General features: G+C 54.2%; 2 protein-coding genes and 1 pseudogene across 2 annotated transcripts in view; 1 reads left to right on the forward strand and 2 right to left on the reverse strand.

The window, feature by feature from the left end:
* NMT1 (N-myristoyltransferase 1) overlaps positions 1-2128 on the forward strand; it is a 36481-nt gene extending 34353 nt beyond the window's left edge. Inside the window, exons 11-12 of the mRNA XM_036268140.1 lie at positions 979-1116; positions 1769-2128. Of these exons, the coding sequence (XP_036124033.1) occupies positions 979-1116; positions 1769-1789 (159 nt within the window). The 3' untranslated portion in view covers positions 1790-2128. The remainder of the gene's footprint in view (positions 1-978; positions 1117-1768) is intronic.
* Positions 2129-6875: 4747 nt separating this feature from the next.
* PLCD3 (phospholipase C delta 3) lies at positions 6876-26444 on the reverse strand. Its single transcript, XM_036268714.1, has 15 exons — positions 26300-26444; positions 14966-15127; positions 14622-14850; positions 14169-14298; positions 13059-13287; positions 12553-12754; positions 12261-12405; positions 11496-11648; positions 9780-9923; positions 9505-9655; positions 8558-8674; positions 7772-7938; positions 7472-7607; positions 7206-7355; positions 6876-7031 (listed from the first exon to the last, which is right to left on the reverse strand). The coding sequence occupies exons 1-15, from the start codon at positions 26442-26444 to the stop codon at positions 6943-6945; spliced, it is 2349 nt and encodes a 782-aa protein (XP_036124607.1). The 3' UTR covers positions 6876-6942.
* LOC118633986 lies at positions 15611-18044 on the reverse strand (annotated as a pseudogene).
* Positions 26445-27176: the final 732 nt, after the last annotated feature.

Here is a 27176-nt window from a genome sequence, read left to right on the forward strand (position 1 = left end):
AGGAGATCTGCAGGGCAGTGTCAGTGGAGTGGTTGGAGCACAGCTCAGGGGAGGTAGCTGCCCATGAACCGGGGGCTTTGAGCCTTCCTTGCCCTCCTGCTCTGCTTAGGGAAGAGCCCAGCGGTTTTCAGCCAGCAGCTAGAAACTAGGAGGGGGCAGGTAGCATCCACATGAAGTGAAGGCATTGAACTCCTCCTGATTTATTTCAGTGAGTTTCGTTCTCACGGGAGGCGCTACCAAGGAGCCTGAATAGCCAGGCCTGCTCGGGGAGGAAAGGGGTTCTCCTTCCGACTTCCCCAGCGTGGGAATGGGGAGATTGGTCTCTCGTGGTGAGTCATTGGAACGGCTAACTGTAGAACATGGGGAGAGGGGCCTAGAAATCTTTTATACCCAAGAGGTTATCCTCAGTCATCCTTCATTATGAGTTCTGCCCACTGTGAGCCCAGCCCACTCTGCGCCAGCTAGACGATGGCCAGTCCAGTCCCTGCCCTTGGGAGAGCTTCTGATCAAGGTGGTGAGACATAGGAAGTGTCTTCATCACAGACTCAAAGCAGCATGTCAGGTGTTATGAAATCACAGGTATACACTGAAGGCCTAAGAGTTGAGGTGTCCAGGGAGTGAGGGAGCAATGCAAGTGCTGGCAGGAGCCAGCTTCCTGAGAAATGGATCCAGGGCTTGGTCTTCAGGGAGGTGTGACAAGGAACAACGGGAGTGGTGGTCTGGACACCGAGTACATACGTGGGCTCGGAGGGACACAGGAGAGGCCAGGTAGGATGGCCTCAGAGTGTCCTGAGAACTGCTACTAGCGGGGGGGCGCTGGTGGAGTTGGGATTTAACATGGAAGCAGCCAGAGCTTCGGAAGGATGGTTGCTCTTGTGGCCGCCTGTGGGATGGTTCTAATAGGATAGAAGAGGGCAGGAGGGTGAGGCAGCTTTTACCTCTCTTCACCTGTTCTTCTTGCTTCCTGACGCTGTGCAGAAAGGGTTTGACGTGTTCAATGCACTGGATCTCATGGAGAACAAAACCTTCCTGGAGAAGCTCAAGTTTGGCATAGGGGATGGCAACCTGCAGTATTATCTTTACAATTGGAAGTGCCCCAGCATGGGGGCAGAGAAGGTATGTGAGCAGCTGGGCCTGCCCAGGTCAAGGATTTGGTAGAGCAAAGACAGGGCCATGGGTCAGGGATCCAGCATCAGTGATGGCCAGACTAGCAAGGTCATTGTTCCCCTTTTAGCAGCTGGTGTGAGGGTGGCAGAGGGGATGGGCTCCAGAGCCACACAGAAGCAGGAAGGTTGTCTCCGGCTTCTCTTTCCACCAGGTGAGTCGCTTCAGCTGGCTGGGGGCAGGGCATTTGGGACTGTCTCAGTGCAAGTCGAATTACCCTCAGTTAGCCAGGAAGTTTAGAGTCTGAGGGTCAAGGATTTTTGCCTCTGTTGGGCTGCTGCCCTTATCCCAGCATGACCCCTCCTCAGCCCTTCCTCCACCAGCTCCAAAGGGCAGCCCAGGACCATGGGTGGGGTCAGCAATTACAAAATAACTGACTGCTGGAGGGAGGCCTGCTGACCAGCGTTCCTTAAGGTGCTGGCAGTTGCTCTCCTTAGGATGTGATAAATGTAAAAAGGTTGAGCATGAGCCTTGGCTGGCTGTGAGTCTGTGCGCACAGCCCAGTGGCGCTCTGCAGACAGTCATTTGGCACTTCAGGTTGGGTGGGAAGTGGGAGAGGCTTCGATCAACTGTCAACTCTGGCTCTCCCCATTGGCTCTTCTAGGTTGGGCTGGTGTTACAGTAACCAGTTGCCAGTGAGATTCTGGATAAAGCCACTGAGAATTCAAACCAGAAAATGGAACCCCACTTGTTGGTCCAATTTTCACAAACGTGAGAATCCCTGGCAAGGGGAACAGAAGTGAACCGACTTTACCAAACCGCCACTGAACTTGACAATTGTATTGCAATGGCGTAGGCTGCGTGATGTCACCTCTGGCCGTATCTCTGGTCTCCCTCTTTTCCAGTTAATCACATCCTTATGCAGCCGTGATCAAGGGAATGTAACTGCTGAAAACTAGCTCGTGATTGGCTTATTATGGAGTTAACGGGTGAATAATAAAAGTATATATATTATATATATATATAAATATTTTAAATATCTTTCATGTTCCAAATGTACAAGGATGTTCGGTCTCTAATGAAAAGCTGAATCCAGATCATTCCTCAAAATTAGAATCAAGGACAGTGCCAGACATATACATTGGTACAGTGAACTATTTCCTTCTGAAAGCAGGCATTGACTTTTCTTAGGGGAGCAGGAGAAAGGATGTGGGGAATTTTATCTAGTTCTTCTGAATTGTCTGGGATGACTTGCTTGAAGAAGGCAGGGTAAGGTGGAGGGACTGTGCCAAGCTTTGGGGAGGGCTTAGATCCCTCAGACTAAGATGGAGTCCTAGGTGGAGCCAACCCTCCTCAGAGGCTTTCTTGCAGGCCCTGGGCCTTTTCCGCATTCAGAAACTGGGCGGTGGTCTGTGGAAGCACATTTCATTGAGTCCCTTCACCCATCCTCTTGGCCTGCTCCCTGTTGGAAGTCGTCCTGCCAACTCTTCAGCCAGCTGTTGCCAATCTTACAGGCATGAGTCCCCCATGAGATTGTGTTTTTCCACTCCTTGGGGTGACTGGCAGTTTGAAGGGGACCTTCGACCTCCTTGTAGCATTTGGGACTTTGTGGAGACCATGTCAGTGCAAGCCCTGTTTAGCTCATCTTAGAGCAAAGAGCCAGCACTCTGATGCCCCCAGGGTGGCTGGGCAAGGATGGTGTGGGGCCGATTCCAGGCCCCTTCAGCCACCAACCCCTGGCCTGTGCCTTCCAACCCATTGGCCATCTTTTGTGCTCCTTTCCAAGACAGCCTGCAAGGAATGGCAAAGGAGCAGTGGTTAGACGCCAACCTGGACTTGACAACAGAAATAATTTCATGTTGCCATTGTCTGAGTGTGATTTTCACTGATGATGGTTAGTGGATTTTTGTGGTGGTGGTGGTGGTGGTAGTGATTGATGCTGCCAGTTTCCCCGCAGTAATGGAACCTCCAGTCACATGGCTGGCTGTGTAGGCATTCCTGTTCCTCACTGTGCTCAGCCAGGCCGCTTAGGGAGGATCGGGTTGTGGAATTGTCAGCAGCCCACATCTAGGCTTGTATGTAACTTTTGCTCTAGGAGAAAGTAAGTGGGTGGATAGCGTGGTGTGGGGGTTTCCTGGCTGGTTTCACATCTCAGCTACTTGTAGAGGGAAGGAAGTCTTAACCAGGAAGCCAGGCTGTCTAGTCTTAGTAACGAAAGCCAAGCTCTGCAGCCCAGCAGAGCTGTTTCAGGCTGTAGGTTTTGGTGAGGTTTGCCAAAGGCTAATTCTGCAGTCCCAAAACTGGAAGAAATCGTATGCTTGAGATAGGGGCTGTGCCACCTGCTGGAATGTTGCCTGCTCTTTGCAGACTGGATTGGATTTTCATCAGAGGCCTCTAGGGACCTCCTTTCTATTGCCCCTGTGCTGCAGTCTGCAGTCACCAACGATCATGGCTGACCTTGGACTCCTTGACTCCAAGATACCCAGACCAAAGAAGCTGCTGTTCTTAGCAAGATGCTCACTGCATTCCGCAGACAGAGGAGTCGGAGAGGCGGGGCAGCCTCCCGGACATCAGACACATCGCCCCGGGTCCCAGAGCAGCTAGCCCTGTGCAGGCTTCTAAGGATATCAAAGAATAAAGTGCCCGACTCTTTGCTACCTTGGGCAGGACCTGAAACTTGGAATGTTCCCTGTCAGAGGCTTGGTCAGCTCTGGGCCTAGTCCCAGCCCAAACTGCCTGTGAAATGTGGGGTGCACAGTAGCCCCTGGAGTGAGTTTGCCTTGGTTGACCCAGGTCATGGAATGGAAACTATGAGGCCTGTGGCTGCTCTGGAAGAAACAGATCTCCTGGAAAAGCCCGTGTCTCCCTCCAAAACCGTGCGGCCCGCTCCTTGGACCCTGCTGTTCATGGCAGGGACCCTGCCCCACCCTCAGCACCACAACCCAGGTCTTCAGGAGTCGGCTCAGTGGCTGCTGTTAGTCTCCTTTTTGTCCCAACAGTCCTTGGGTTCTTCACTCAACCCCTTACAGGACTTCAGGTCAGAGAGAACCATTGTTTGGGGTTCAAGGCCTCCCCACAAGGAGCCTTGCAGGATGGTGGAGCCACAGCTGGCTAGAATCAACAACAGGAGGACCTGGGGCCTCATCACCTGGGACCTGCCCCAGGCAGCTGCTGTTGGGAGAGCCACCTGGGCGTGGCCCTTACTCTATGCTACCAGACTCTTCGAGGGCACTGGGCTTTTGGACACTCATGTCTCTCTAGGTTTATTTCCTGCTTTTGGATGGACTCTACATTTGACCCCTGACCTTGTAGCAATTCCCACGGCCTCCTGGCCTCCTGTCTCTGTGTCGGGAGAGCTGGGTAAAAAAAAGCCTCAGCTCTGGATTGAGGTCTGTGTAGGGGTTGTTACCCCACACATGCCTACTTTCAAAGATGCTAATGTCTGGTTTGAAGGCCAGCCCACACCGAACCACTTCAACACCTAGGTTTATGGAAAATTTCAGGCCTTTTCTGCACCTCCCTTCTAACTGCCAATGCACCCCTTACTGCTGGCGCACTGAAGCCCAAGGGTGGATATCCCAGTGGTCTTTAATTCTTTGCTCAAAGATGACCAGCATTTAAACAATCCAAGGGATGGCCCACAGGCCCGGGTAGCTTCAGGGAGCTGCAGTCTAGGAGAGGGTGAGGGGTGCGGGAGTTTATCTCCAGCCAGTGCCTATCCGCCTGGGGGAAGCCTTCTCAGTGGCCTGGCCCACCCGCCCCAGACAGAGGAGACCCAAGGCTTCAGTTTTGCCTTACTGCAAAGTAAAAGCAGGCTTGCAAACAGACTGTCCCTCAAGAGGCTTTGTGGGACAGTTTCATTCAATTAAATTTAAAAACATTGACTGCAGGCAAGGTGCTGCATCTGGGAACGGAGTGGGGGAAGCTTCACCTTTTCGTCTTGGCTTTTCTCTAGGCTGTGGGAGGGGCATCAATTTCCGGTGTGGGGGAAGAAACACCAAATGCATTGTTTCGCTTAATGCATCTCACTTGTTTCTAATAAAGGAAGCAGCTGAATAAAAACCCTTCCGCCCTCCTTGTTTTGTGGACAGCAGGTGGCAGTGGAACCAATGGCAGTCCTGTCTTGGGCTAGAGTACCCTCTCGCCAAGTGACAGTGCCCTGCAGGAAAGGCTCTGGTGACCACAGCACTGGGCACCTTTTGAAGACTCTTGGCAAGGCTGCCCTTTCAGGGCAAACTTGGCTCTTTTCCCCAAACCTCTCAGCTCCCAGCGAGGAGCCAGTACTGACCCAGCTTCACTCCGTGTAAGAGGAGCAGCCAGGCTCTGTGCCAGCACCAGGTACCCCGGCCGAGGAGCCAGTCCTGGGCCTCCACAGCTGGGAGATCGGCCCCTCTGTCTGGGTCAGCAGTGTCTCCTCTGATGGAGGGGCGCAGGCACTGCCCCTTCCCACTCGTCCAGATGCCACATCTGGGCCAAGGGCTGGTGGGCCTATTACAGCACCAGCGGTGCTTTTAACACTGCAGGTCCCCAGGCCCACTGCCCACCTACTGAGCCAGCTTGAGGAAGGGCCTGAGTAACTGCCTTCAACTTCCCATTTCCTGCTCTCTTCCTCTGGAATCTTCATTCATTCCCTGCCCCCATGCTCCGTTCAGGCCCCCCATGGCTGGTGCCTCTGAGCTACAGCTTGAGAGGACATGACCTGCTTCCGGGAACTGCTGTCAGGCTCTGCCCTTGTTCAGTGTTAGTGCTGCTGCCTGATGGAACCCATAGTGCCAGGATCCACATTTAACCCTAGAAAGCCACCTCCCTGGTGGGTTTTCTCTGGGTTCTGTTATCTGGTGTCTCGGCACCTGCTCCTAGCATCTCTAGACAGTAGCCCCGAGCAGCCGCTGCCTCCAGGCTGGTTGGCTGGTGGAAGGTGAGCCCCAAGTCTCTGGGATTTGTCTACTGAGTAGACAAGAGCCTTGGACCCCGCTGAGCCTGGAAAGTGGGGGTTTGAGGCCTCTCAAGAGCCCTGTCCCCACCCCCTTCGGACCATAACAGTTCTGTTCTGGAAAAGCCCATCCACTGCCTCCCCATGCAAGGCCGCCCTGAGGGTTGGTGGGTGGTTTATAATTGGTGTCCTCATGGTCTTGTAATGCTGGCAGCAGCCTTAAAGTAAGTCTTAGACAAATCCAAGCCCTGCTGGAGGAAGAGGCCCAAGAGACTGCCCCCATCTCTCCCATTGGGCCTGGTTGTATCCTCAAGGTGGCAGTGGTAAAGGAAGCTGGCTTCTTTATTTTTTAAAATAGTCTTGTTCCATTGTCCTCTCCAGAGCTCTTCTATGAAACGAGCTAAAAACCTACTTCTCGGTGTCCCCAGGGCTCCCAACCTTAGTTCTCCCTTCTTGCTTTAACAAGGATGGGGGCCTCAGGTTCAGAAGCTGGAGGGAGGAACCCAGGAAAACCTGAGGAGGGAGTCCTTAGCAGGTGGCCAAGGCCTGGGTGGGGTGTAACGGCTAGACTCAAGGGGTAGAGGTGGCTGAGGGTCCATATATACTGCTCCCCAGTCTCCTGGTGGCAGCAGGCCTGGCTCTTCTTAAGCCACAATGCAAGGCAGGCCGAGGACCTCAGGAGCTGGGGCCAGCCCAGGGTTGCAGGGAAAGGATAACCACCTGCTGCTCAGGAGGTGCTGAGGCAGCTCTCAGCACCCGGTGGAAACCTGAGCCTGGCGAGCAGGCAAAGGGGGCGGGCTGGGCGGGCTGGGCGGGCGGTGCTCCCGCCGCGCTCCACTCGAGGTTGGGCCTCTGCCGCGGCATGCAGACGGTATCCACAGAACCCGTGTGGGTCAGTTGGGCCCTCAGGAGTGCTGGATTCGGATGTGGACAAAGAGTGTGGCTGGTGACAGGGAGGCCCCGTCCTTGGAAAGCAGGTGGATGTGGCGGTACCCTGTGGGAAGGCAGCCAGGCATCAGGTTGCAGCTCACAGCCCAGATCCCGTCCCCAGCGGCTGGGCCCCAGCTTGAGCCTCCCTCAGGAAAGGCTCACAGGAAACTGCAGTGCAGGTGAGCAGGGTCTATGGGCCCAGACCCCTGTCCCTTCCATTCCCACCAACCCCACCAACCTTGCTTCAGGCTGTTGAAAGGCAGCGTGAACTGGCCCACAAAGTCATTGGGGGATGTGGTGTCATAATCTTCTACCATGAACCGGGTCAGCGCCAGCTCTGGAGCCCGTAACTGGAACTGCAGGGTCTGCCCCCAGCGGGGGTTGAAGCCTAGGGCACGGGCAGGTGGGCAGGTGGGCAGTCAGCGCCAGCTGGCCCCTGCCCTGCCACCTCCCTGTATTCTCGGCTGCCTGCCCCACCCCACTTCCACCAGCAGACCCACCCACCGTTGTTGAGCACGTAGTTGGTCTCCTTTCGAGCACAGTCCATGGGCACCCCATGGATCTCAACGCGCACCAGGGGGTCCACGATGGAGTTGGGCTTCTCGGCATTCAGCTTGGGCAGCTGCTGTGCAGTCAGCACCTGCAGGGGATGAAGAGCTGCAGCCTGGCCCCCCTGGGCACCCCGCCCTGCCCACCAGGCAGCCCCAGGCCTCCGCTGTCTCCTCCACTTCAGGCTGGCTCCCACGGACTGGACCTCCAAAGCCAGCTCTGAGCCCAGGGCAGGGCTTGGTCAGGGCCGCTAACCTGGATAGTGAGAGTAGTTCTGGGGGGTCCAGGGCACTCAGGGTCAAAGGTTGTGTCAGGCTGCCGAAGGCAGGCAGGTTTCAGGACGTAGCCGCACCGCCCGTTGATGAGGAAGCGCCCAGCGTTGAGGTCCATCTCATAGCCTGGCGTCTGGAAGTTCAGGGCCACTGTGGACACAGCGGGCTCAGGACAGGGGCTCTTAGTGGCCCTCTCCCCAAGATCTGTAGGCAGAAGACTCAGTTCCTCTCTAAAGGGGGCACAGGGTTCTGTGTCTGGGTAGTGCTGCTCCTCCCCCACCACGGCTTGGGGAGCAAGGTGGTGTCATGGCAGCCAGGTGATGCAGACTCCACTGTCACCTAGTATCTCTTCAAGGCTGGGGTGTGGGGCTGAGTGGGGCATGTTGGAGAAGCCCCCACCTTCAGGGCCAAGCCTGAGGAGGTCTGAGGTTTCTATACCCACCCCAAGGGGACCACACTCTCCCCCTTGGCAGGCTTAGCATGGGATTGCCAGGGGTATATGTGCATGTTTGTGTCAAGGGGGCACATGGGGGTGGAGATTTTCAACTTCTACCTTCATTAAATATGGGAGCTTTTTACACTGTCAAGAACAAACAAGCCTGATTTGTATTTCCCCACATACTCTGCTCATAATTTTAAAATAATTCTTATTAACGAAACAACTGTTTTCCACCTGGAAAGCTGTGTGGCCCTGTCACTGCGGGGGATTGCTATGACGCCCCACAGGCCACCCCAAAGCAGCACCCTGGCCCTCTGTAGCCACACTCACCCAGCTGACAGCCCGAGTTCCACATCTCCTGGGGGCTGTAGTTGGCCGAGTTCATCCGGAGCCCCGATGGGTAGACACGGATCAGTTGGCGGGCATTGTGCCTGACGAAGCTGTTCCCTGGCGGGGAGTTGGGGCGGGACTGTGACAAGTTCCTGGGGTATCCCTCCCCTGGTGTCAGGGGCTGTAACCCCTTCCCCAACTCCAGGGACAAGCTGGGAACAGAAGCTGAAATCCCATCCCCAGCTTCTCTTCTCTTTGACCCAGCAGGTGGGGAACCTCATGAGGTTGCTGAAGTCCGGGGAGGGACAGAGACCCCCTCCCACAGCCCTGCACTGCATCCCAGCCCCAAATCCCCACATTCCTGACTCAGATCAAACGCCAGGCCCCAGGCTGACGTGTCCCCCCCCCTCTCTCATGACTCGCCCACACACGCCCTCCAGCCACACTGGCTTCCCGGAACCCTTCCTGGATGACATGCCTCCAGGTCCTCCTGCAACTTGCTCCCCCATTTGGAAATCCCTTCTCCCTATCACCTGGCTGCTCCTCATCCTTCCCTCAGGTGTCTTCTCAGGCATCACCTGTTCAGGAATCTTTCCCTGATCTCACCCCCTTCTGCTGGACGTCCCCCAGCCCCCATCATGGCCCCGCTGATCACAGCATAATTGCCCAGCTATGTGCAGCCCCACCACGAGGCCGTGCGCCCGGTGAGGGCAGACGCGGCCTCCCTCCTCGCAGGGCCCCCTCCCCTCCATGCATGCTGGGCATGTGCTGGGCATGTGCTGGGCACTCATTCCCTGCACCCTTCTCTGGGGTCTTCCTGACCTCTTTACTGCCCCCAAAGCCCTCTCAATCTCCTTTCCAGACCAACTTCAAGATACCCCCCCACCAGGATCCTACAGGCCCCCACCGGCCTCCTGCCCCCAGATGCCAGATATCCCGGCTCCTACCTGCCTCTCGAATGAGCTTCTTGGCCTTGCGCTCACTGAGGGAGCTCATCTGGCAGGGCTGGGGTGGGACAGGGGCAGGGCGCAGGGTCCGAAGGCGAGTGGCACAGCAGTACACGACCAAGGCGGACAGTTCCGGGGAGATCTGCTTGGCCTAGGAGACAGCCGCAGAGGGGTTCCTCCCACTCCAGTCCCTAGTCCTCCTACCTTCCCTCCATCTGCCACCTGCCCCAGGCTCTGCGCCAGGGGAGAGCCCCTGCCCAGCCCACCCCACGCACCTGCCGCTTCTGCTCTTCAGCCTGCACCCCTTCTTCTTCCTCCTCCTCTTCGTCATCCTCCTCTCGGTCCGACAGAATTCGACCATCCTCGTTCCAAGCAGCTGGCAGCTTCTTCCCCTTCACCAGGACCCGGCCCTTCAGCTGCTGCAGAGGCCAATATGGGAGGATTAAGCCCTTTTGCCCCTGTATCAGCTGGTTGGTCAATCCTTCAACCACCACTGTGTGAGAGGCTGGGGGGGGGGGGAGGGGGCAGGAAAGAGACACAAAGATGAGTGGTTCCTAATAGAAAAAAAATGGGAAACAACCTATGAGGCCATCAACAGGGGACTGGCTGATGAGGTCCCCCCAAACATCAGAATACTACACGGCAGCCGTTAAAATGATTGAGGCAGCTGGGAACCGAAAGAGAAGTTGCCGTCTGCTACACACATCTTCAAAAAAGATCTCACGTGAAAGAAGCAGTGTAGCCCTGGCCGGTTTGGCTCAGCTGTTAGAGCGTCAGCCTGCGGTCCAGAAAGACCCGGGTTCAGTTCCCACTAGGGCCGCGTGCCTTGGTTGCGTTTTGTCCCCGGCCCTGGTTGGTCGTGTGGGTGGCAGCTACTCGATGTGTCCCTTTCACATCGATGTTTCTCTCTCTATCCCTCTCTCTCCCTCTCACTCTATCTGAACAAAAATGAAAAATGTCCTCGGGTGAGGAGGAAGGAAGGAAGGAAGGAAGGAAGGAAGGAAGGAAGGAAGGAAGGAAGGAAGGGAGGGAGGGAGGGAGGGAGGGAGGGAAGAGAAGGAAGGGAGAGAGGAAGGGAAGGAAGGAAAGGAAGGAAAGGAAGAAAGGAGCAGTGTAGAGCATGGAACCACATGATCTTTTTTACGTAACGTTTGAAAGAGAGGATGGAAAACGAAGGTCCCGGTGTGCTCTCCTTCCCAGATGCATGCCTGTGCCTCCCCACCCTTACCCTTCTTCCCACAGGCCTGCATCTCCTAAACTCCAAGGGACCCCATAAGACTTGTAACCAGGGGAGCGATGAGCAGCGGCAGCTTGTTCCAGACAAACCCCCTGAACCTGTCTCCAAGGCCCCCTTTCCTCTGACTTCCCAGTGAGCCAAAGCAGCCCTGCCTCGGCTCTCCTGTTGCTTCTTCTATGCTCGTCCTTGTTTCACTGTCCTAAGTATATTTTGCTGCGGTCAATAAATCCTTGCTTTTCTACCAAAAAAGAAAAGAAAAAGAAAAAAAGAGACATAGCTACGGATAGGGGTATATATGCGTGGGGAAATTCTGGAAGGACACACAAGAAATTGCTGAAGATGGTTACTTCGTGTGAAATAGGACAGGGATAAGCCCAAGTGGAAGAAAACCCATTTTCCATTGTATACACTTATGTACAGCTCGACTTTTTTTAACCATGTTTTTTGCATATTTGGGATTGGGAGTAGGAGAGTTTTCTCAAGGAGCCAGAACAGGATACATATCCTGAGGGGCATATAAAATACTCTGGGGTTTGGGAGGAAGGGAAGCAGGACCACCTCTGGCCAGAGTGCTGGGGAAGTTCCTAAGGCCACAGGAAGAGGTGGTGGCAGATGTCAGATGAAGGGAGGAGCAGGGGAAGGTTAAGGCAGAGAGAGGTGAGGGGTCCTGAACCAGGGAGGTGGCATGAGCGGGGGTGAATGGTGACAGCAGGCTGACCCATCCCCGTCTACGTTGGGGATCTGGGGGCATCACCTCTGGGGATGGCAGCTCTTCTGGGTTCTGGGAGTCCAGTGCCTGCGTCACCAGCATGTCCCCCAGGATGGTGCGGAGGTGGCGGGCCATGACAGCCTGCTGCTCCAGCCCACAGTGGTTCTCAAGGGACAGGATGACAGGGTATGGGGACAGCTGTGGAGAGAGAGGCAGCAGATCAGAGTCACTCACCCTTCTCTCCCCCTCCCATTCCAACCAACTCCTGCTACACACAGCCCCCAGCCCCTTCAGGACGAGCAGGCAAAGGCTGGGCTCTGGGGAGTCCGGGGGGCTGAGCCGGTGGGATGTGGGACACATGCTGGCACCAGTGTGTGCGTGGAGCAGCAGAGGTCAGAGGGGCCTGGGGCAGGGGTAGACTGTCGGGGAGGCTGAGGGCAGCTGCAGGCATGGTTTTCTTTCATAAATGCTCTTTCTATGTTAATGACATTGACCATGTCTTTAGGATGCACACTTTCCCCCCGGTTCATCATTTGTGGGTAAGAAATTGCAATTTTATGTAGACGCCATGTTAAGCTTCTCTGTTATGGCTTACTCTTTGGGAGTAATGCTTAAAATGTCCTTCCCTACCCCAAGGTTTTTTTCTGGAAGTTTTGTGATTTTAATACATTTACTAAATATGAGGGTGGGTGAAGGAAGCGTCTCACTCAGCTTTATTCTACCCCATTGGCCAGCTGTCCTAACGGCACCTGGTCAGGGAGTGATTCTGGGCGGGGTTTCTTTGAGAAGGACCGAGGGACCTGGGCTCACCGTGAAGGCGTGATCACGCACAGTCTGCACCACGTCTCGGAAGAGGATCTTGGAGGTGAGCGTGTGGCCATGGTAGATGACGGGCTCCCCTCCCGGCCCCTCCCAGCAGTCCAGCTCCACGCAGCGGCATCCCTGGGCAAAGGCCCTGCGGACAGACAGACAGACAGGCAAGGTGTCATGTGGGGGGCACAGAGCAGGGAAACAGACAGGCTGAGCCAGGTGGACCCCAGGAAGCCCACAGTGGGAGCTGAGCCCCAGAAGTGTCCACTGCCACCGCTCCTCCCCTGGGTACCTGACATAGGCCTCCGTGCTGCTGAGCCCCCCAATCTGGGAGTCAGTCAAATAGGTATTGTGGGAGGAGGAGATAAAGTAGTGGGCAAGGGGCTGGTCCATGTCCTGGAACATGCACGTGTGGGCCGGGTCCAGGGCATCCCCCTCGGGGGACAACAGATACATCATGAAACCGTCCAGCGTCATTAGCTCGTGCTGCTTGGCTGCAGGGATGGACAGAAGACAGCATCAGGCCACATAGGGGACCCCCATGTCCAGCCCCAAATGCCCCCAAAGCTCACTTGCCATTAAATGTCATTTGCCACTTAATCTACAGCCAAACCGTGTGAGGACAGTACATTACTATGTCACTTTACAGATGTGGCAGCTGAGTCTGGAATTGGCAACATAAGCTACACAAGATGGTGCCCACAGCCAGTAATAGCAGAGCCCACGTAGCTGGAAATCCGGACCTATAGACACCAAGACCTGGGCTGTGTTGACCCCAACCCATCTGTCAGACCCCACCTGTCTCATTGAGCTCATAGGTCTGGATGAGCTGCTGGGCATGGGCCAGCGTGGCGCCGTCCTCGCCCTGGTCCTCCAGGAACTCCAGCAGCTCAGGGGCGCTCAGCACGCGGTCCTCGCCTGAGTACCGATGGAAGATCTCCTCCAACTCGGGGCGTTTCAGCAGTCGCCGCAGAAACTCCTCAATCTCAGTCCCCTCCAGCCGCTCATTGTTGGAGCGGTCACACTCCTAGAAAGCAGAAGACACTCAGAGGAGGGGACACCCGGGGAAAGCTGGCCTGCACTAACACACCGTCATCTACCGTGGCCGGGAAGGTGAATGGCCCCATCCACAGGTAGAGAAACAGCTAGTGAGGCTCCGGTCTCGCTCAAGTGCATACAGCTGGTGACCTGCAGGGCTGGGATACTAAGGGAGGTCTCTCAGGTTCAGTGCCATGAAAAATGGTGACCCTGGGGCAGGACTGAGTCCCTGTGCCACAATTCCTGCTCCCGTGTGTACACATCACCGTTCTCACGTTCCCATATTCCCACCCAGGGTCTATGAGCAACAAAGAACTGAGGACCCACGTGGATCTGTTGGAACAGGGGTATGGGTGCCATGGTTCTCCTGTCTTTCAGTGTCACAGGCTGGTCACACAGTCAACATCCACATCCAGTCCGCCATGTGCTCTGACTGGGCCATGGATGCAGACCCCAACCCTGTGCTCCCACAGGTGTGGAGGGGCCCGGGAGGAGGGTGTGCACGTGGGCCTGTGAGCCAGCTCCTCCCTTTGCTCCTATGTGCAAACCACACATGGTCACCTGTGTAACGGGTGCCCTGTGCATTTGGAGAAGTGAAAACTACAGCTTCGCTGCTCACTGGGGAGTGGTGGGGAGGCCCAAGATCCTACAACCCTTGGGGTCTGCCTGATGGGAGGAGAAGCTCGGGCCAGCACTCCCATCCTGGCCCCGAAGCCTCAGGGGAGGGTAAAAGGGTAAGCAGGCCCAGCTGCGACCTTTCTGCTGAGAAAGGCCCCATCTCCACAAAAGCTGGATGGAGAGGAAAACCAATGACTCGGATGGCAGGCGGTAGGGCAGAGAGCAGAGGTCAGAGTGGTGGCAGGAACCCACCTTGAAGAGGCGGTAGGCGTACATGTCATTCATGTCCACGTTGACCATTCTGAGCAGGCTCTTGATCTCCTTGAAACTCATCTTGCTGTCCTGGTTGGAGTCTGCCCGGTGCAGATAGGAGTGAATCCAGGTGTGGGTGCTCAGGAAATACCAGCAACAGGTTGGGCACCACCCCCAGCTGACTGGTAACTGACAGGTTTGACGCCACCACCTGGCCTTGGGGGATCCCCAGTGCACGGGCCTGTGGACTCCCTGAGCACAGCAGCAGGCTGTCCTCTAGGAGCCGCGCTCCCACCCTCAGGTTGAAGACAAGGGGCTGGGGGCTCAGGCTCAGACTGTGGACCCCGGAAGGGCAGAGCCGTACCTCCCCTCGGCCTGGGGTTCCCCAGAGCCAGGGCCCGCCTCCCTCCAGGTCCCCCTACCACCGCCCCATCCCCCTCGGGGGCAGGATATTGATCGAGGCGCTCGCGCTGGCTCATGGCGTCCAGGCGCGCTCGCAGCTTGGCCAAGCCGCGCACCCAGCGCTGCGCCTCCTCGGCCGTGGGCGCCACCAGGTCCAGGTTCTTTCGGCGGCCCTTGAAGGTGACGGTGAGGCAGCGCGCCGGTGCGAAGGCTCCCCCGAAGCGCCGCAGGCCCTCGGACTGGTGGCCCTCGCGGACGGCCTCAATGTGCTGCACAAAGACTGCGGGGATGGATGGGCCGCGAGCTGCTGGGTCAGGCGCGCCCCAGCCGGGGACCCTCCCTAGCCCACTGGGGACCCTCCCTAGCCCACTAGGCACCCGCCCGCTCCAACTCACAGATGTGCTGCGACGGTGGGTGCGGGATGCGCCGCTGGAACCACACACTCAGGCCGTCCTCCTGCAGCCGGTACAGCCGCTCCTTCTGCCACGTCCGCGAGCGGATCTTGCAGAGCCGGGAGCCTCGCAGCATGGCACGCACGTCCTCATCCTCGGTCAAGCCTGCAGGTTGGAAGGCCGGGTGCATTAGAGCCTGGCCCTACCAGGACCTCCTTCCAGCCTTCTCCCAGTGGGAGCTGTGGCCTCCCTCTCTGAGCCTCCTCCAACTCACACAGGCCTCTCTCTCCTTAGTGGAGCATGCCCCCAATACTGGTTTAACTTGAGGCTTGCTGTGCCCCACCCAGGTACCCCAGGGAGGTGTGCCAGTAACAGGCCCTTCCTCCCTGCCAAGCAGTGGTCTCTGGAGGCCGTAGAGCAGAACAACTGCAAAGGCAGGGCGAGGGACTCAGGCCTCTCTTTCGGCCACACTCCTCCATCAAGGCCTCCAGCCTTCAAGCCCAGAAAAGGCTATCACTTACAGCCTTTTCACTTGATTTGAAACCCTAACCACTACCTAACCTAAATCTCTCTTACTGCAACCCAAGCTCCTCACCTCTGCTTTCCCAAAGACAAGAGAGGACTGCAGAAGCCACTCTGGCTCCAGGATCACAGATCAAAGCCTCCAGGATCGGCCTTGGCTAACCACAGGCTGATCTCCAGGTGTCCCCTTTGTGCCCTAGTGGGCCCAGCTGAAAACATGGTCTCCTGTGACATCTGGCATTTGCCCAGCCACTGTCACAGCCATGTAACCCCTCAGCCCACATGTGCTCTCCGGTCAGTGTCCACTTTCCCTAATAAGACAAATGCTTACAAAGCACTTTCTGCACATACTCCAGACCCTGCTCATGCATTAACACACGAGGAAACAAGCAGAGAAGCTTCAGTGACTTGCTGGAATTCCAAGGCTAGGAAGTGGTAGAAACAGACTGCAGACCCTGGAGGTCAGGCTCCAGAACATTTGCCCTTGGCTATGACATTGAACCTTCTTGCTCCTATCATCTTCCTTCCCCCTGCCCCCACCACCACCCAGGGCAGGGGGAATAGGAAAGCGCAGAATTTAATTCGTTGTTTGTTTGTTTATCCTCACCCGAGGACATTTTTCCATATTTTGTTCAGATAGTGTGGGAGGGAGAGAGAGAGAGAGAGAAACATCCATGTGAAAGGGACACACAGAGTGGTTGCCACCTGCACGACCCAACCAGGGCCGGGGACAAACTGCAACCGAGGTACGTGCCCTTAACGGGAACCAAACCCGGGTCTCTCTGGACCACAGGCTGATGCTCCAACCGCTGAGCCAAACTGGCCAGGGCATTAGTTGTTTATTTTATATTCAATTTTAACTTTAAAAAGTTCACCCATTCTCCTACTCACCCCCCCAACAACAGCCCCTGCCTCTGGTAACCACTAATCTGCTCTTTATATCTATGAGCTTGGTTATTTACTTATTTTTAGATTCCACATATAAGAGAGATCATATGGTATTAGTATTTCTCTGTCTGGCTTATCTCCCTTAGCATAATGCCCTCAAGGTCCATCCATGTTGTTGTGAATAGTAAGATTTCACTTTTTTTTTCTTTTTTTTATGTTAGTTCATGCATTTATTCACCAAGTATGTATTATTTCCTTTTCAAATGTGTTATTTCTACTTCTTTTTTTCTGTGCCAGGAATTGTTTTTGGTACAATAGTGCATAAAAATAATAAAATTCCACACACAAAAAAATTGGAATTTTATCTAAAAAAAATAAAATGGTATCCTGTTTTTAATTCAAACCATGCTTATGAAGCAAAATATTTAGACTTCAAATAGAATCTAACAGATTTTAATTCTGTCAAAGATGTCTATGATTTAATATTGAAAGGTCAGTTAAAATATTTTATTAAAAAAGTATAAAATAAACTATTTTATTAGATGAATTCATTTATTTGACACACTAAATTTGGCAAAGAAAACAACATGCAACTCATAAGAAGAATCACATTCTCGCCTGGCTGGTCTGGCTCAATGGTTGAGTGTCGACCCATACACCAAGAGGTCACCGGTTGGATTCCTGGTCAGGGCACATGCCCAGGTTGTGGGCCTGATCCCCAGTGGGGGCATGCAGGAGGTGGCCAATTAATGTTCTTTCTCATTGATGTTTCTATCTCTCTCTCCCTCTCTCTCTAAAATCAATAATAAAAAAAAAAATAGCCCTGGCCAGTCTTTCTCTGTGGTTAGAGCGTCGGCCTGCAAACCAAGGAGTCCCGGGTTCGATTTTGGCCAAGGGCACATACCTCGGTTGCGGTTCATCCCTATCCTCGGTTGGGGCTGTGCGGTTGGCAACTGATCAATGTGTCCTCTCTCTCTCTCCCTCCCAATATGTCTGAGGACAAGTGTAAAAAAATAAATAAAAATAAGAATAAAAAAAAAGAATCATTCTCAAAAATAATAAATTGCTGAATGAACCCCAGGATTAATTGCAAAAAACCACCCTGTACAGAAAAACTTCTAGGCCCTGGCCAGTTTGGCTCAGCAGTTAGAGCATCAGCCTGAGGTCCAGAGAGACCCAGGTTCAGTTCCTGCTAACGGCACGTACCTCGGTTGCAGTTTGTCCCTGGCCCCGGTTGGGCTTGTGCAAGAGGCAGCCACTTGATGTGTCCCTTTCACATCGGTGTTTCTCTCTCTCTCTCTCTCTCTCTCTCCCTCCCAATCTGTCTGAACAAAAATGAAAAAATGTCCTCAGGTGAGGATAAAAAACAAAACAAAAACCTAACTTCAGTGAATCCAGTACTAAACGTGCTTCTTTATATTCCTCAGCTTCTTCCAACTCCTTTTCACTCTCTAGTATCTGCAAGTCGGTATATGCAGCTTCCAACCTGTGCTGGCAATCTGGGATCATCATCCGGGACTCTTGCAGGATCTCTGCCTGCTTTTTAGTGGTATAATTTTCACCATCTTCAGCTTTCACTCTTTTCTTCTTTTTGATACATCATTTTTTCTTTGGCCAATCTACTTCACCACGCCGATTTTATCTTGATTTGCCTAACATGAGGATCGGCCATGGTCCCTCGAGCGCCACGGGGAGGAGGGCTGGAGAGCTGGGGTAACCTGCAGCAAGAGCGCACCGAGGTGGTCGTCGATGTAGCCTCCACGGCCCCAACATTTCATTCCTTTTTATGTCTGAGTAAAATTCCATTATCTATATACACAACAATTTCTTTAGTCATCCATCGATTGACAGTTTGTTTCCATATCTTGGCTATTGTAAATAATGCTGCAATGAATATGGGGGTGCGTATATCTTTTCTTTTGTTGTTAATCCTCCCCGAGGATATTTTTTTCCATTGATTTTTGGAGAGAGTGGAAGGGGGGGAGGAGAGGGGGAGAGAGAGAGAAACATTGATGTGAGACACATCGATTGGTTGCCTCCTGCACTCGGCCGAACAGGTGCTGGGAACCAACCCGAAACCCAGGTACCTGATCTTTTTTTTTTTAATAATTTTTTTTCTTTATTGATTTTTTAGAGAGAGAGAGACAGGAAGGGAGAGGGAGAGAGAGAGAGGAAGGGAAAGGGAGAGAGAGAGAGAATTGATTGGCCACCTCCTACATGCCCCCACTGGGGATTTGGCCCACAACCCGGGCATGTGCCCTGACTGGGAATCGAACCAGTGACCTCTTGGTGCATGGGTCAACGCTCAACCACTGAGCTACACCGGCCAGGCCAGGTACCTGATCTTGTCTGGGAATCGAACCTGCGACCATCCTGTGCAAGGGCCAAGGCTCTAACCACTGAACCATGCCGGTTAGGGTATATCTTTTTTAGTTAGTGTTTTCATTCCCTTTGGATAGATACCCAGAAATATAAATGCTGGATCACATGGTAGTTCTATTTTTAATTTTTTGAGGAAAGCCCATACTGTTTTCCATAGTGGCTGCACCAGTTTACATTCTCACCAATAGTGCAGAAGGTTCCTTTTTCTCCACATCCTCGCCAACACTTACTGTTTCTAGTCTTATTGATGGCAGCCATTCTAACAGGTGTGATGTAATATCTCATTGTGGTTTTGATTTGCATTTCCTTGATGATTAATGATGTAGAGCATTTTTCATGTACCTGTTGGCCACCTCTATGTCAATCCAGATTTTCTGCCCATTTTTTTTTTTATCCTCACCCAAGGACATTTTTGCATTTATCTTCAGACAGAGCAGGAGGGAGAGAGGGAAGAAGAGAGAGGAACATCAATGTGAGAGAGACACATTGACTAGTTGACAACCAAAAAACCCCAACCGGTGCCGGGGACAAACTGCAACCAAGGTATGTGCCCTTAGCGGGAACCGAACCCAGGACTCTCTGGTCCTCAGGCCGAAACTCTAACCGCTGAGCCAAACTGGCCAGAGCTGCCCCTTTTTTTCTTTGAATTGTTTGTTTGTTTATTTATTTTGCTATGAGTTGTATGAGTTTTTAAAATATATCAGACATATAATTTGCAAATATTTTCAGAAGAAGCAGAATTTAAATTCAGGGTTCTGGGAATCAAGTCCTAACTCTGTCACTTCCCAGTTACACAGCTTTGGTGGCACTAATCTGTGACTGCTTTAAGCCTCATGTTCTCCATTCATAAAATGGAAACCACAACACAACCTGCTACAAAATCCAAAATTCAGTCAAGATGTTGCCCATTCCGCCCTGGCCAGTTTGGCTCAGCGGTTAGAGCGTCAGCCAGCGGTCCAGAGAGACCCGGGTTCGGTTCCCGCTAAGGGCATGTACCTTGGTTGCAGTTTGTCCCAGGCCTGGTTGGTCGTGCAGGTGGCAGCCACTCAATGTGTCCCTTTCACATCAATGTTTCTCTCTCTCTCTCTCTCTCTCTCTCTCTCTCTTTTCCTCTCTCTCCGTCCCACTCTATCTGAACAAAAAGTGGAAAAAATATCCTCGGGTGAGGATAAAAAAAATTAAAAAGTAAATAAAATTAAAAAAAAAGATGTTGCCCATCCCGTGGTGCCACACCCCGCTTGGATTTGCCTCAGCAGAGGTCAAAACCAAAGGTCTAGGAGCCAGGGGACAGTAGAGGGGCGGGAGCTGGGCAAACCCTAGGGCCCACACCCTTTGGAAGGAGGGGCAGCCAGGGTGGATGAGGGCCCAGAGTTTCCAGAGAACTGGAATCTGGATCTGTATTGAGGCCTCCAGCTTTTTCAGTGTTGGCAACTAAATCAAATGGAAACAAACAAAATCCCCAAACACCACTGTGTGGGCCAAACGAAACAGCACTGTGGGCTTCTCTTTCTCCCTTTATTTTAACAAGCCCCCAAAACAAGGTTTGGCGTTAGGCTTTGTGGCCTCAAGGTCCCTGCTTGGCCAACTGCAAACCTTGACCTAAGGAATCAAGTCTAAATCCCTGGGCCTTCCTGTCTAACTCTCTCGGAGCCTTTGTAGTATCTTCTCCTTTCTATTCCATATACCAGAATACTTCAAGGTCCAGTTCAGAAATTACCTCCTCTAGAAAGTCTTCCATGATTTGTCCTCAAATGGGAGTTCTCCCTCCCTGATCACATTTGTTTTACTTTAATTAAAACAAATATCCCACCTAAATTGTAATTTTAGTGGATTTTATTTAACCCAAGGGCAGGAATGAGACCTATATCCTCACTCACCTCAGTGCTTGTCCTAGACTCTAGGACACTAGGACCTAGAGCCAGGCTTGCAGCCAATGTTTTCTGAAAGGGGAGGCAGCTGGACAGACGTCGGGGAACTCTACCCCCAGCTCTGCCTCTTCTGTCTCAAGTTCAGAGCAGAGGCCTTGTGGTCTGGGTTTCTCAACCCTGGCTGTGTGTCAGTATCACCTATGCAAAGTTGCAAAACCCATGGCCCAGAGATTTTCATCAAACAGGTGTAGGCTGGGGCCTGGGCATCTGTGTGTTTAAAAACCCATCCTGTGACTTTGAGGGCAACTGTGATTGAGAATCAGGGCATCAGTGGCAGGAAGAGAACTCTGCCATCCTTAGGAGGCTAAACCGTCCTCAAGGCTAGCCTGCAGCCCTAATGGCTCCAAGGGTTTCTCAGGGTATATAAAGACTATGCCCTCCTCCAGCCGGTGTGGCTCAGTGGTTGAGCACTGACTCGTGCACCAGGAGGTCGCCAGTTTGATCCCCAGTCAGGACACATCCCCAGGTTGTGGGTCCAATCCCCAGTGAAAGGCATGCAGGAGGCAGCCAATTGATGTTCTCTCTCATCGATGTTTCTATCTCTCTCTCCCTCTCTCTCTAAAATCAATAAAGGAAAAAAAAAAAAAGGCTGTGCCCTCTGGGTCAGTGCCCATTTAGTGCACCGTAGCCAGGAAGGGGAGGGGGTGGAAGGTAGCATGTGCCAGGCCAAGAGACTCATCAAACCTTCAGACCCCTATCCCCACATCGGGGCAACCTCTAAATTCTCTCATCCTGAGAAACAATGCGGTGGGGCAGGACAGTCAGGGAAACCTACAGGGCCACCACAGCTGAGCCCACCCCTCCTCCACCCCCTCAGCTGTGGGGAAAGGGGCCCTTCATTCCCACGCCTACCAGACTCTGAAGCTGCAGACACCTCCCCTGACCTGGCCAGCCCTCCGATGCCAAACCCATAGTTGGAGGGAGGGGAGGATGGGGCTAGTGAATGACTAAGGCCGGAAATGGAGGTGAGTCACTGAGGGCCTGCTTTGTCCAGAGTCTTCTGCAAATAGGACCAGGAGACAGGCAGCCTGAACTCTTGACCAGCCTCCCACTGAGATAGGTTCCCACGAGGAGGGGACCCCTGCTCCTGGCTCTCGCCACCAGCTCCCCATGAACCTGATTTGGGAAGAAGGGACATTCCAGCTATCCACTCAGGAGTCTGGCACTGGCCCCTGAGTCACATTGTCCCTTGGATCACACTACCACCCCCCCACACACACACACACTGGAAAAGCCAAACAGAATGAGAGTACGGGGCCAGGCTGGGCCAGGACTGAGTCCCTGCGTGGGTGCCTCTATTTCCTCATTGCTTGAGCTTCTAAACTCTGGGGTAGTCAGGGGTCTGGGGTGTCAGACAGGAGAGACAGCAGAAGGGGGTGAGGTCAGGAGGAGTGCCCAGGCACTAGGTAGAGATGCTGGGAGGAGCCTAGCTCTCTGCCCAACTACCCAATAAACATTTACAGGTCCTGCCAAGCTCAAACCCACAGACATGTCCTCCACCACATTCCTACCTGCTCAGAGCAGGCACACAAGCTGCCTGCCTTCTGCAATTTCTGTGGGTTCTCTAGCTACTCATCTCTGCCTTGAAGCTGAGCTGGGCAGCTCCATGGCTACCTTGACTGAGTGGGTGGAGGAATAATCATGAAATAGCAGCAGTAAAAATGAGGACAAATAATAGTCAAAAGGTGGAAACCACCCGGCTGTCCACTGACAGGTGACTAGATAAGCTGTGTGGTAAAGGGGCATGTAAACAGAAGGGTATGGTGCAGAGAGCAGGGTGTGAAAGGAGTGGTAGGTCTCCAGTGGGAGTGTGTGTGGAGTGGTGTGTACATACAGGGTGTGTGCACTGGTGTGTGTGTGTGTGTGCGCGCGCATGCGCCAGTGCACACTCAGGAAAGGCACATGGGGCTCCAGCAGGAATGTGAGACATGCAGGGAACAGTGACAGCCGACACCTTCATGCCAATGGGGGAGGGGAGTCTGGTGGCTGGGGTCATGAGGCTCTGGGAGGGGACGCATAACTGGCGAGGGCTCCCAAACACCTTCCCACCCAAATCCTCTAGCCAGCAGGCAGCCCCAGCACCCCAGGGACCAAGCTTGCCCTCCTTGACCTGCCACACCCAGGGCTAGAGCCCAGCAGAGCTCAGAGCCAGAGTCCATAACATTCCTCGGAGAATCAACAGACAGGAAAAGCAGGCAGTACTTTCTCTGCCCTTGGGTGGGACAGAGATGAAGGTGGTAGCACCCTTTCAGGCCGGGGCAGAATAGCCACGAAATATGAATAAGGGCAGAGGTTGGGGGAGGTTGCTTCCCAGAGCTGAAGAAGGAAAAGAGGTGGTGGGAGAGGGGGGACACAAGGCATGACAGAGCCAGACCCCCAGTCCTGCCTGACATGCTCCTGTTTAGCCAGGAGGGTTGCCTTGCTCTCCCCACCACCAGGCCAGGCACCTGCCAGCACCCACCCAGGGCAGCCCACTCACCCCGCAGGAGACATCCTGGGCAGGCCATCAGGAGAGCCCTCTTGCCCTGTGGCACTTGGTGGTGTGCACAGGCTGGGGAGGGCAGGGAGCAGGATTCTGCCCACTCTGCTCTGCTCACTGGGAGGATTAGTGACAGGGTGGAGCGTTAAAGGCACAGAGTCAGACAGGGTCTCTGGGGAGACAGGGTTGTCAGATAAAATTCAGGATGCCCAGTTAAATTTAAATTTCAAATAAACAACAAATGATATTTTAGTATAAGTTGTCCTAAATTACTCATTGTTTATTTGCAATTCACATTTAACTGGGCATCCTGTATTTTATTTGGCAATCCTATGAGAGCACCCCTGGAAGCTGGCAGGGCCACTGAGGAGGAGAAGCCCTCCCCAAGCAAAAATCACTCACTCATTCATTCATTCACTGTGTTCTGAGTTCGGACTCTGAGCCAGACTGCCTGGGTTCATATCCTCCCTCAGCTACTTCCCAACTTTGAACCTCTCTGAACTTCAGTTTTCTCATTTTCTTTTTTTAAAATGTGTTTTTTATTGATTTTTTTAAAGATAGAGGAAGGGAGAGAGAGATAGAAACATCAATGTGGGAGAGATACACTGATCAGCTGCCACCTGAACACCCCCTAATGGGGATGGAGCCCACAACCCAGGCATGTGCCCTGACTGGGATTCGAACCCAGATCTCTCAGTCCATGGGACGACGCTCAGTCCACTGAGCCACACTGGCCGGGCTCAGTTTCCTCATTTTCGAGATGAGGCGCATAGTACCACCTACCTCATATGATTGTGAGCATTAAATGAGCTATGTGAAATGCCTTGGCATAGTATTATAGAGGTGTTAATTAGTATTAATTCATTCTGGCAATAAAGAGCCATCATTGAACACTAGGCTTTGGCAGCAGGCAGGCAGAGGCTGTGTGGACTTGGGCCAGTGACTTCACCCCGCTCACCTCAAGTTTCTCATCTGTAATGTGAGGACAGTAGCAGCACCTTCCCCTCAGGAGCACTGGGGATTAAGTGGGATCCGGGCTGATACAGGCTCAGCACTGTGACCGGCCCGTCGCAGGTGCTCACTAGGCTCCTCTTCTCTCTTCAACTCTTCCCTGGCTTCTGGGGGCAGGCTAAGCCAGCAGCCTTCCCTGGGGCAGGGACGGGGGAGGGACCCCAGGCTCCACAAATAACTCCCACTCCACGTAGGCAGCCATTCCTGCCCCCCCCCCCCCTGGTTTCCCCCTGTATGGTCCTAAAGGCCCTCTCTTTTCCATGGCCACTCTGAGCCTGTGATCTCTGAGCCGCTCCCTGCCCTAGTTTATCTCTTGACCTGCTCTGAAATATAATCTGTTCTCTGTCGGCCATCTCTATGGCCAAGATGGTCATCTCAGGGCCACCCTGGTGGTGAGTCTTGGCCTCGGTATGGATAGCCTGAGGGGCGAGGCCCCATGATACCTGGGTTTCCTCTCCACCTGTCCCTGGACTCAGTGAGGCCTGGGGAAGGGGCCTTCCTCATACACTGGACATTCTTTCAGCAATCACTCAGCAGGACAAGGCAGTGTGAGGAGGAAGGGCAGCCAGACGACATTCTGACACCCACATAGTTCCTGACAGAGTCACTGTGATCGAGTGCCTGGAGCTCCCCTGCACCTTTACTCAGCCTAGGCTCAACTGTAATTATTTGCCTATAAGTGTCTCCTGCCACCAAACTGTGTGCTCCCTGAGGGCAAGACACTGTGTTATCTCCATAGCCCCTGGCACGCAGATGGGGCTGAGCAAACATGTATGGAATGAAAAGGCAGACAGGTGTGCAGGGCAACACCTCTGCCCTCCCCGGGACCCAGAACCCCTGTGAGTGGCTGACTCCTCTGGTTGTCTCAGTGGCACCTCAACTCCCCATGGCTCTCCTCCTCTCCCCAAACCACTACCGCTCCTTAGCCCAGAGAATACTGCCATCCACCAGAGACGCCTTTCCAATCTCACCGACTGCGCAGTCCAGCCCATTCTACATTCTAGGTGGTTCTGGAATCCATCTCAGCTACCCCAGCCCAAGTCTGTCTGCCCAACTGACCCCTCAGCCTCCCTCCTATGGGTATCCCTGTTTCACCCCAGCTTTTGTCCAACCCAACCCTACTGGGCTCAACTCCTGCCCTCCAAGGAAAGTCCCTAACTCTACAAAGGGGGGCCTTGAAGATCTGGCCCTACCTGTCTTTCTCTTTTTGCCTCACTCCAGTCTGTGGTTCTGGGGTACAGCCAGGCCCTCACTAGTTCCCCAGCATCTCACTTGCCCCCTCCTTTCCTAGTCTTATTTCTTTGTTAATCATTGTCTGACCTCCTTCCTGATGCTCAGCTCTCTGAGGGCCAGGACCGGGTCTGTCCTGTTCGTTGCTGAATCCCCAGGGCAGAGCACACTATAGACACTCAGTGAATGTTTGTTGAATGCATGCATGCTTGATGGAGGGAGATCACATCCTGTGTCTGCATAAGGAACATGCTAGGCATGTGGCTCAGAACGTAGTGCTCAATAAATTCAGGTCGAATGAGTGAGAGGAGGTAAGAGTAAGAACAAGGGGGTAGAGAGCAGTGGCAAAGGGAAAGCAAGACTGGCAATCAGGACCCCTGAATTCTGCCCCAAGATTCACACAGGTCTCCCGGGCAGCCCTGTCCTTCTGTTTCCTCAACCCCACACAGTCTCTCCATTATTAACTATTCTACTAACAGCAGTTCCCATACACGTTTCATAGTACTTTACATTTTACAAAGTACTTTCACACATACACCCCTGTCTTTCAAGCCATTCAACCAGCTAGTCAGTCCTACTCCCACTCCACTCTCCGGGCCCTCAGGGACTCACAATCCGTACCCCTCGCCCAAACCCCCACTCCAGCACACCCCGCGGGCGCCTCCTGGTGGGAAACAAAGGCCATCCTACGCGCCAAGCTTGGGCCCGGGGACCTCAGGTGACCGCTGGTACGACCCCCGGCTGGAATGGTGCTGGCATTTCATGCCTCACCATACTCCCCACAACCCCATGCAGCCTGGGAAGCCCCCTAAGGGCTCGCCAGAACACCCCGGCCCTCCCAGGCTGCGCCGTGGGGACAGTACCTGCCCACCCGAACCGCCCCCACCGGTCACTGACCCATCTTTTTCAGCGCCCGCAGCCTGGGCCTCTTGGTGCCACCGTCTTGGAGTGCGGATGGGGGCGGGAGCGCGACCGACGCTGCGACCTGGGCCGGCACCGGAGACTCCTGGCGCCGGCGGCTCCTCCAGCGGCCACACAGCATGCCTCGGGGGGCGGGGGGCCGGGGCCGGGGCGGGGGCCGGGACCCGGACCAGCGCGCGGGGACAGGACAGTGGGCGCCGCTCTGGCGCGGCCCCTGCTCTGCGCGTTCGCAAGCGCAGAAACTTAGCGGCGCTGGGAGGGAGTCGGGAGGAGTAAGTGCCGGGAGGAGGGAGAGAGGAGGGACGAGATTCTGGGAAGGAGGAACTTGGATGGAGGGGGCGGGCCTCGGGAGAGGCTCGAGGAGGGCGGAGAAGGGGTGGTGATTCCAGACCCGCAGTTGGTCCCTCCCCTAAGTTTGGGGAGGGGGCCGATCCGAGTTCCCCCTCCCCCAGTCTCCGCTTTCACCCCCTGCTCATGGGTCCCCATTCCCAAACGATCCTCGGATCCCAGCCTCATCGCTGACCTGAACCTCCATTAAGGGCACTGGAGGCGGCGCGGGTTGCCCTCCCTCAAAACCCCTTTCCCTGGACCCTGAACTCAGTGCGGACTCAGGACCCCTCCCCACCCTCTCCTCCAGTCCCACCAGGGGGCCTCAGAAGGGAGCCAGGCAGGGGAAAGGGTCTGCAGGGCGGCTCGTCCCGGGCCAGGAGTACTGGGTCCCGGAAAGACCAATAGGGACCTGGGGGCTGAGCCGGGGGGCAGGGCAGCCCGAACCCGAGGAGTGGGGGAGCCAGAAGTGGTGGGTGGGTAGGAAGGGTATTGCTGTGACTTCATAGGATTAACCCTCTCTGCA

Source organism: Molossus molossus, unplaced genomic scaffold (assembly GCF_014108415.1).
Source record: "Molossus molossus isolate mMolMol1 unplaced genomic scaffold, mMolMol1.p scaffold_m16_p_19, whole genome shotgun sequence".
In the NCBI taxonomy this organism is placed as follows: Eukaryota; Metazoa; Chordata; class Mammalia; order Chiroptera; family Molossidae; genus Molossus; species Molossus molossus.

Coding starts and splice junctions, on each gene's coding strand:
- PLCD3 (XM_036268714.1), bottom strand. CDS start 26,444: ATGCTGTGTGGCCGCTGGAGGAGCCGCCGGCGCCAGGAGTCTCCGGTG. Junction 7,939..8,557: donor GAACTCGGGCTGTCAGCTGG/GTGAGTGTGGCT, acceptor CTGTGTCCACAG/TGGCCCTGAACTTCCAGACG. Junction 7,608..7,771: donor GAACTACTCTCACTATCCAG/GTTAGCGGCCCT, acceptor CATCCCCTGCAG/GTGCTGACTGCACAGCAGCT.